The 9,505-nt window shown below is 48.0% G+C and overlaps 1 protein-coding gene across 1 annotated transcript; it reads left to right on the top strand.

The window, feature by feature from the left end:
* The first annotated feature begins 5,248 nt into the window (after positions 1-5,248).
* Positions 5,249-9,442, top strand: LOC149302089 (transmembrane emp24 domain-containing protein 10-like). Its single transcript, XM_089483772.1, has 5 exons — positions 5,249-5,512; positions 7,156-7,276; positions 7,691-7,764; positions 8,001-8,127; positions 8,342-9,442. Exons 1-5 carry the CDS (start codon positions 5,351-5,353, stop codon positions 8,461-8,463), a joined length of 606 nt encoding a protein of 201 aa, XP_089339898.1. The 5' UTR covers positions 5,249-5,350; the 3' UTR covers positions 8,464-9,442.
* Positions 9,443-9,505: the final 63 nt, after the last annotated feature.

Here is a 9,505-nt window from a genome sequence, read left to right as displayed (position 1 = left end):
GTGTGTGTGTGTGTGTGTGTGTGTGTGTGTGTGTGTGTGTGTGTATATATATAATTTAATTGGGTTAAAATAATAATAATAATAATAATAATAATAATAATAATAATAATAATAATGTCTACTAACCATTACATAGGGTTAATTATAATTAATAATCGTATAGGGTTAAAACGGCACGGAGAGATCCGGTGGTGGTAAACGTAGTGGCAATGCCAAACCGGTTCTGAATCGGCGTGGAGATGTGAATCTGTCCTTCATGAAAGTGTGCCTGTTTCTCATGCCGGTGTGACCCAGATGCCTTTACTGGGGTGACTCACAACCTCGTGGGCAGATAAGGCAGGGAAATCCCCCCTTTTTCCCCTAATGGGAAAGGAGCCAGGGCCTGGAAACCTCGACAGAGAAGCTCCTCTGAGTCTCTTCCACTGGGGCTGAGATGGGGAAGTGTCTCCCTAGAGCTGCAAAGCTTGAGAAAGTTCCTTTTGCAGTTCCAGAAAAGGAACTTGGCAAGCTCTGGAAATGAACCGCAAAACCATAGAGTTGGAAGAGACCCCAAAGGCCATCCAGACCAACCCCATTCTGCCATGCAGGAACTCACCATCAAGGCACCCCCATTGACAGATGGCCATCCAGCCTCTGCTTGAAGACCTCCAAAGAAGACTCCACTTCTTGGTCCTCATTCCCACTTTCAGATAAATCGGTGTGCAATCTGGATCGATGGATCTGTTCGACATGGTTCCCGCCACATTTGCCCCGATCACATCTCTTCCCTCTAAAATGACCCACTTGTGGTTCACATTCACAAACAGATCAGTTCAAAATGGACCCGCTCCAGCCGGCCAAAGGGCAAATGTAAATCGGTTTCGATCCGCATCTGGTTCACACTTGCGCGGAATCGATTGATCTGAAAAGATGCCAGTGTAAAAAAAGATGAGGGTTAAATGGGAACCGGGGTTGCGATCCGGTTTAAAAGGTAGTGGGAATGAGGCCATTGTGCCAGCTTCCAGTGGCGATGGTCCTGGCTCGAATCTGGAGGAACATCTAACCAGTTGGACTCCCGATCCCATCAGGCCTGGTGTTTGGGGACAATGGGAGTTGCAACCCAGTAACATCTCGATGGCTAGGAAGTCCAAAATCTGAAGCCAGGCAACTGGGGCTCATTCTCTCCTGAAGATGGAAAGAGAAGATCCCCTTTGGAGCTCAGAGGGTTAACCGAAAAGTCCCTTCTTGCTTGGGATCTGGGCAGGATGTGAGACACCCGCCGAGAACGTGGCTGACTCACCTTGAAGGAAGGGGGAAAAGCCACCCGTCCGAGACCCATGGCATGTCCCCAAATCCAAACAGGGCCTCGAGGGGCACCGAGAGAGGCCCTGTTTGGATTGGTACAGGGAGGGTACAAAGAAGGGCAATGCTGCAGGGGTCTTGGGAGGCCGAAGGAAAGCGGTGGCAGAAAGAAACTGAGCTTGGAAGCTTGGCTCTTTTTGGACTACAAAGCTCAGTATCCCCCGGCCAAAAATAGTCAGGGAGTCTGAGATTTGGAGTTCAAAAAGTAATTTCCCCTGTATTCCGAAAAAAGGAATTGTCTCTGTATTCGCCCTCACCCCAATATTTCCCCCTATACTCTGTGTGTGTGTGTGTGCGCGCGCATCTGTGTCTGTGTGCGTCTGTGTGTATTATTTCCAAAGCTCTGTGAAGACAGCTAGCCATTGGCAGAGCAGGCTATCAAAAGAGCTGGCAGTTGGCAGAGCTGGCCTTTGACAGAGTTGGTCGTTGGCAGAGCTGGCCTTTGACAGAGTTGGTCGTTGGCAGAGCTGGCCATTGGTGGCTGTCCACTGGCAGAGTTGGCCTTTGGCTGAACTGGTCATTGACACAACTGACCATTGACACAGCTGGCCGTTGGCCAAGTTGGCCATTGGAGGAGCTGGTCATTGGCAGAGCTGGTCATTGACACAGCTGACCATTGACATGGCTGACCATTGACACAGCTGGTCATTGACACAGCTGGCCGTTGGCAGAGCTGGCCATTGGCAGAGTTAGCCATTAGCAGAGCTATCTATTGCCAAAGCTGTCCATTGACACAGCTGACCATTGACACGGATGACCATTGGCAGAGCTGGTCATTGACAGAGCTGACCACTGATACAGCTGGCCGTTGGCAGAGCTATCAAGACCGTTGATAGAGCTGACATTTCCCAGAAGGGTTTGCCTTCTCTTCCGGGGGGCATCATCTAGCGGACACAAACAGGGTCGCCTTAACCTCTAGGTGTCCTCTTATTCCCTCTGCCAGGAGAGAATCCGTCCCGGCAGAGGAACTATCTAAAGTGCCAAACTTGCTTGGAAGATCAAGCTCAGTTCTTCGGATAGCACACCTTTGCATTTCCAACTAAAACCCAGAGCGGATTCGCTGCCCCATCGATGTGGATGCGACCATCATACGTACTAATAGCAAACTCTTTGGTTGTGCAGCTTTATGTAGCCAAAACAGCAGCGTCCCAGCAGTTGCAGGAGGAGGAATCATAGGATCATAGAAAGTCGGAAGGGACCTTAAGGGTCATCTAGTCCAACCCCTTGAATCAGTAAGGCTGGCATTGTTCCGAAAGAACAAGAAAAGTGGTGCATTGCAGAGATGATGCTCTCCCTTGCGCTTACCGTGTGAAGCCCAGCCAGGGAGTTCCCATCCCATGTGGCTTCGACTCGCACATGGAACCCAGTAAGCATGTCATGGCCCAGGTCCAAAGAATCCCGATGGCAATGAGTTGCACTTCGAGTCTCACATAGTTGGCAGGACCTGTGAGGCTGCTCTATATACTTTTGGGGTTAGTCACTCTTCCTCTTCCTCCCGGAGTCGACTCACTCACGTTTCAAGGATGTGGCTTGGATCTGGGCCTGGCTCTCCTTCCTTTCCTCCTGAATCAAAGGAGCTGAGAAAAGGAGAGGGATTGGGGCCAGGAGGTCAAACCATGGGCAAGGAGGGAAACGGTGGTCGCTTCAAGGCAGTAGGTTGCCACTAGTGTGATCTGATGAGAAAAGCTTTTGGGAAACTATGCCCACTGGAGAGCCCAAGGAAAGAGGTGGCATGGTTGTTCCTGGGCACCTCCAAGTCATTTTTCACTTATGGAGACGTTATGGTCACTTCATGGCATTAGGTTGCCACCAGCGTAATATGATTTCCCTGCAGAGAAATGTTTTTGGCAACTATGCCCAATGGAGAGCCCAGGGAAGAGAAGGGAAAGAGGTGGCATGATTGTTCCTGGGCACCTTTCGCTTATGGAGACCCTAAGGGAACAGTGGTCACTAGGTTGCCACCAGTGTGATCTGGTTTCCCTGTGGATAAAAACTTTGGGAAACTATGCCCAGGGAAGATACGGGAAAGAGGTGGCATGATTGTTCCTGGGCAAGTCATTTTTCACTTATGGAGAACTTAAGGTAAACCTGGCAAGTTTCTTCAAAGAGGGTTTGCCCTTGCCATCCTCCAAGGCTGAGACAGTGTCATAGTCCAGCACTCAAATGACTAGAAGCGAACTAGAAAGAGAGCACCAGATGCCAGCCTTCTCTGCCCAAGCGGATATGGCTAGATTTTGCCCTGACCCAGTCTCACTGTTGTTGTCGTTGTTGTTGTGTGCCAACAAGTCCTTTCCGACTTATGGCCACCCAAGGGCAAGCCTATCCTGGGGTTTCCTTGGCAAGTTTCCTCAGCGGGGGTTCGCCCTTGCCATCCTTTGCGGCCGAGGGAGTGTCACCGACAGTCCAACACTGAAACCACAATATGCCACACTGGTTCTATAAGTGAAAATGTCACATGAGGGAGCCAGTGCGATGCGGTGGTGCGAGCGTTGGACGATGACTCTGGAGACCCAGGTTCGAATCCCTGCTCACCTACTAATCATGTCACACTCTCTCAGCCTCATAGGGACGGCAATGGCTAAAAAACCCCTTGGAGCAAACCTTGCCAAGAAAATCTTGCAGCAGGATCTGCTGTAAGTCGGAAACGACTTGAAGGCCCGCAACACCAGCAAAGTTGTAGGAAGGAAAGGTGCCTCTGAGCATGTACAGAGCACTTTCCCACACATTAAGGAGGAATCAAATGGGGAGGGCATCCTCAGATGACTAGTTTTTGGGGTGGAGAAAGCTTTGGCACATGCGGGCAAGAGAGAAGGTGCTAGTGATTTGTATGAGAGGTCAAGGTGAAAGGTTGGGGATTATGGGTTTTAGTGACTCACCTGTTTGCCCCATTTGCCCCCAAAGCGTGGGTGGCAAAAGGGGGCGGCGAAAGGAGGAGGGAAAGCATCGGCAACCAGCAAGTGCCCATCATCACCAAAAACCTGGGTGACTCAGAGGAGTGGAATGACAGATCAGGTGCCAAAGGGATGATGAACCACAACTGGAGTGACTCACAACCAGAGGCCTGTTGGTGGCTCTGAGTGCGAAGGGCGGATGGGTGGGTGGCTGGAGTACAGAGGGGGAACAGTTGCCATTTGGACCAAGCCACTGGCATGTTGGCACCCGCCACCCCTTTTGATATTGATTGGCAGGGCTTCTGCGCTTTCAGCAGCTTGCTTGGTGCCGACCCAACAGGTGCCACTTTCCTCCATTCATTCTGCTGCCATCGGATCCTAATCCTCTTCTTCCTCTTCTGTCTGTCTCCAGCGTTCAAAAGTGAGACTCAAAGGGCCCTTTTCATTTCTCTTTTTAAAAGCAAGCCAGCTTAAAATGTACAGTGGGCCCTTGGCATCGGCTGGGGTTTGGTGCCAGGACCTGGCATGGGTACCAAAAGCCATGGATGTTCAATAGAATAACATAAGCAGGGTTGTTGTTGTTGCTGCTGCTGCTGCAAAGAAGATGAAGGGAGCAATTGAACAGTTTTTTTTTTTGGGGGGGGTGTCCCTTATATAAAATGACATACATACATACATACATATATATATATATACACACACACATATTCCCAAAAGCAAGCCCCAGCAACTCCTAAGAGCTTTGCAAAGGAAAAGAGACCCAAAAGGATCAGAGCTGCCTTAGGGCTGCATTGATGCACTGCAGAAGGATCTGGTTTGACCCCACTTTAAGCTGCCAGGGGTAGGGAGACAATAAACTACAACTCCCAGAATTCCAAAGTGATGCCAAAGTCAAACCCTCCCCTTCCAGGAACTAGCTCAGCCCAGATGTGTTTGCAATGTGCAATTGCATGCATCCATGCATGCAAGAAAGGGAGGGCTGCAAAGGAGCATTTAAAGGGACCAGGTCCTTTTTTGTTTCTGGGTTTTTGTAATTCAAGGCAAAGGTGTGTCTCGTCTGAAAGCCCTGACACGTGTCTTTCTGGGGGATCTTTCTAAGGATCTGGTGCAGGAAGGCGATGGAAGGGATGCTGGTGTTTCTGCTGATGGTCTGGGGATGCTGGGCTCTCTCCTTCCATCTCCCCCCAGAGACCCCCAAGTGCTTGAAGGAGGCATTGAAGCAAGATGTGATGGTGACTGGAGAGTATGAGGTTTCTCCAGGGATCAGCATCGACCTCAAGGTGAGGAGGGAAAAGGCTTGGGTCCTGGCATCTGCACTACAGAAATAACCCACTTCCATACCGCTTTGGAGGAACTGCCAAGGAGTTGCAGCTTGCTGGGATGCCCTGCAAAGGAAGGCCCTCCCAAAATCTCTGACTAAAAGATGCTGGAGCAAAAGCAGTGTGTTGCTGATCAAGCAATAATATTGATTAGATGATAGATAGATAGATAGATAGATAGATAGATAGATAGATAGATAGATAGATAGATAGGAGCTAGCCAAGATCTATATCTATATCTATATCTATCTATCTATGATAGAGAGATAGAGAGATGAAGAGGTATAGGTAAATGATAGACAAGTGATAGATAGACAGATAGATAGATAGATAATCTAGCCAAGATCTATTATATTTAGATAAATAGATACAGCAATAGATAGATAGACAGCTAGATAGAAAAACTAGACAAAGTCTATTATATAAGATAGACAAATAGACATAGATGGATGGATGGATAGATAGATAGATATAAACTAGCCAAGATCTATTATATAGCTAGATAAATATAGATATATAGATAGACAGAAATAGATGGATGGATGGATGGATGGATGGATGGATGGATGGATGGAGAACTAGCCAAGATGTATTATATCTATGATTGATAGCTAGATAGATATAGAGATAAATAGATAGAGATAGATAGATAGAGAGAGAGAGAGAGAGAGAGAGAGAGAGAGAGACAAACAAGCCAGGATATAAGTTCTATTACATCTTGTATTTATTTTATAGTCAGATAGATAGATAGAGATAGACATATATAGACTAGTTTTAGTCATGTCTTAACGTTTGTGTATTTTAATGTTACTTTATGCTGTTTTAGATGGTTTGGGCAGTTTTAAACTTTATTGTCACGTTGTGGAAGGCACATCGACTCACAAAAACGATTCTCTAGGAGTATTTAAAGTGGTGCCAAACTGCATTATTTCTACAGTGCAGATGCACCTTCTTGCCAAGAGTCATGCTCAGGTCTTGCAAAGCCAGGCTTCCTTGGCTAAATCAACCCATCTGTTATGCGCGCTCTCTGGCTTTTTCCTGCTGACTAGCAATTGGCCCAAGCACCATGCTCTTTCCCAGTGAGTCATGGCTTGCCATGATGCATCGGAAGTGCGCCAGCCTCCCTTTAGTCATCCTGGCTTCCAGGGAAAGTTTGGGCTTAGTTTGCTCTTGGACCCGTTTATTTGTCTTTGGGGCCGTCCGTCCGTCCGCTTCATCCGTAACATCTACAAAATCGGCGCCACATTTCAAAAGAGACGATCCTTTCCCTGCCAGCTTTCTTCCCTCTCCAGCTTTCACAGTTGTGCACAAAATATACTCTTCTTAGAGTCTCCATAATTTGGAAATGAAGGCACACCGCAAAAGACAAACCCATCCTGGGATTTTCTTGGCAAGGAGGGTTTGCATTTGCCTTCCTACAAGGCTGAGAGAGTGTGACTTGCCTAATGTAGACCACTAGGCTTCATGACCAATGCAGGCTGTTTTTAGTTTGAATTGAGTTTCTGCACGGGATTCGTCCTCCTTCGTTCCCTTTCTACTTCACATGTGTCCAAACGCACTCTTGCTCCGGGCGAATTGATCTCACGGCCCTTTTCTCCACTCAGGTCACCGACTCCGTTGGACACCTCCTTTACTCCAAGGAAGACGCCAAGAAAGGCCAGCTTAGCTTTATCACCGAGGATTGTGACATCTACGAGATTTGCTTTCAGAGCCGCGGACGGCCAGGTACAAGAGGAAACCAAGGGTGGGCACCTGGTTAACACCAACTTCTCAACATCTTTGAGACTAACCAAAAGAAAGAAATTGGCAGCTTGAGCTTCCGTAGGCTTAAATCTACTTCCTCAGATGTATTTGAGTCTACTTCCCAAATGCATCTGAGGAAGTAGACTGAAGTCTATCAAAGCTCATGCTGCCAATTTCTTTCTTCCAGTGAGTCTCAAAGGTGCAACAAGATCTCTCTGCGTACTGATTCTACAGACTAACATGGCTATATCTTTGAATCCTAGTCTCAGGGTCCAATGCTCAAACAACCACACCACTCTGGCTCCCCTTTCCTTACCAATCATGTATTTGGGTACTAAGTTTCTGGGGAAAGCAGGATGATGGTGATGATGATGATTTTTTCATTGGGTCTTCCAGGGAACTCCCAGGTCCCTGACCAACTGGTCACTCTCAACATCAAGCGCGGTGTGGAGGCCCGGAATTACGAACATGTGAGTACAACGCTTGGTTTGCCAGGGTTGACTCCAAATAGGGCTGCCCCCTTGGCAGGTGGCTCTGGCTGGCAAGCTGGGCTAGCCTCCTGGCATGGGGAGGGTGCAAAGGATAATGGGAGCATAGGCCTTTTGTGTGCCCCCCACTTCTTCAAATGCAGAGTCTGAGCATGAACAGCGCACTGTTTAGCCCAGCCTGGAAGTGGGCTTGCCTTGCTCTTTTCCTTTTGCCACAGGTTGCAAAAACAGAGAAACTCAAGCCCCTGGAGGTGGATCTGCGCCGGCTTGAGGACCTTTCCGAATCCATCGCCAAAGACTTTGCCTTCATTAAGCAACGCAAGGAGGAGATGCGAGACACCAATGGTGAGTGGTTTGTGCGTACATTTGGGGTTGCGTGGCTTATGTCCCCAGACCCAGGAAAGACTCTGAGGCTGTCCACCCTTCTTCTCTCCTGGTTTCTCTCCTCCTTCTCCACCTTTATCATTCATAGAGTCGCCATAAGTCCAAGGTGACTTGATGGTGATGGACAACAACAAATAATGAGTTCTGATACGAATTTTCCTTTTTTTCTTTGCAGAATCTACCCGAATGCGCGTCTTCCACTTCAGCGTCTTCTCTATGCTCAGCCTGGTGGGTCTGACCACTTGGCAAGTCTTTGGCCTCAGGCGTTTCTTAAAAGCCAAGAAAGTCATGGAGTGATGGAGCAGCTCAGGTCATGCATGTGTTGAGTTGAGCATCTCAGGTCATGCGTGGGTTGGGTTGAGCATCTCAGGTCATCCTGGTGTTACTCTTATTTGGTTCCTCAGGGTCCTTTGAGCGTGAACCTTTAGAGATGTTCCTCTGAGATCTGGCCACCAACTTGCTCCGATCCCAAGTTGTCTGGAGTCTTATTTTCCTGGGTCTTCCTTTAGCCTGGACCAGCGGTTTCCACACTTGGATCCTTCAAGTGGACTTCAGTTCCCAGAAGTCCCAGCTGGCTTGGGCAATGGTAAGGAATTCTGGGAGCTGAAGTCCAAAACATCTGGAGGACCAACATTTGGGAAACACTGGTCTGGACCCTTGGTGGAAAATGGTGACTTGACCGGATTTGTTCGCTGGCTGGAAATGGAACTGGTTGAGCATAACCTCTGGCTCACTAGCAATGCTGGCTAGGGGATTCTGGGAGTTGGAGTGCAAATTAACACTAAACAGTTATTCGTGCAACACTACACCGGTTGGCTGCCTCTGATGAAGGCAAAACCTACATTTGTTAAAGACTTAGGGTGCGTCTACGCTGTAGAAATAATACAGTTTGGCACCACTTTAACTTCCATGGCTCCATCCTACAAAATCCTGGGGTCTGCAGTTTGGTAAGGCCCCAGCACTTTTTAAAAGAGGAGGCTAAAGACCTTGCTAAGCTACAAATCCCAGGATTCCACACAGCATTTAAGCCTTTACAGATTTAAAGTCATACATTAAAATAGTCTGGGAAGGGAGTGAAATGTTGGACCCGCTTGATGCGACATTTTTCTCTTCCTGTATGGGAAAAGAAAAAGAGGAGACCGGGTACGACGTCAAGTAATATTAAAATATTTGGTGCATATTTATTGCAAAGTCGGCGTGTTTTTTACTTTACAGCAATAAAAAATACAAAATGCGCCCAGCCGGTCTTTTCTCCCCCCCCCCCCCCCCCCAGTGACAAAGTAGAACAATTGGCATTTGGGCTAAATTTACATTGAGAGTTATAAACCAGTCGTAAAGC

The sequence above is a fragment of the Sceloporus occidentalis genome, unplaced genomic scaffold, assembly GCF_023333645.1.
Source record: "Sceloporus occidentalis isolate IW3139 unplaced genomic scaffold, rSceOcc1.0.p SCAF_20, whole genome shotgun sequence".
In the NCBI taxonomy this organism is placed as follows: Eukaryota; Metazoa; Chordata; class Lepidosauria; order Squamata; family Phrynosomatidae; genus Sceloporus; species Sceloporus occidentalis.
Note: the sequence above shows the minus strand (reverse complement) of the source record. Positions and strands in the feature narration are given on the sequence as shown.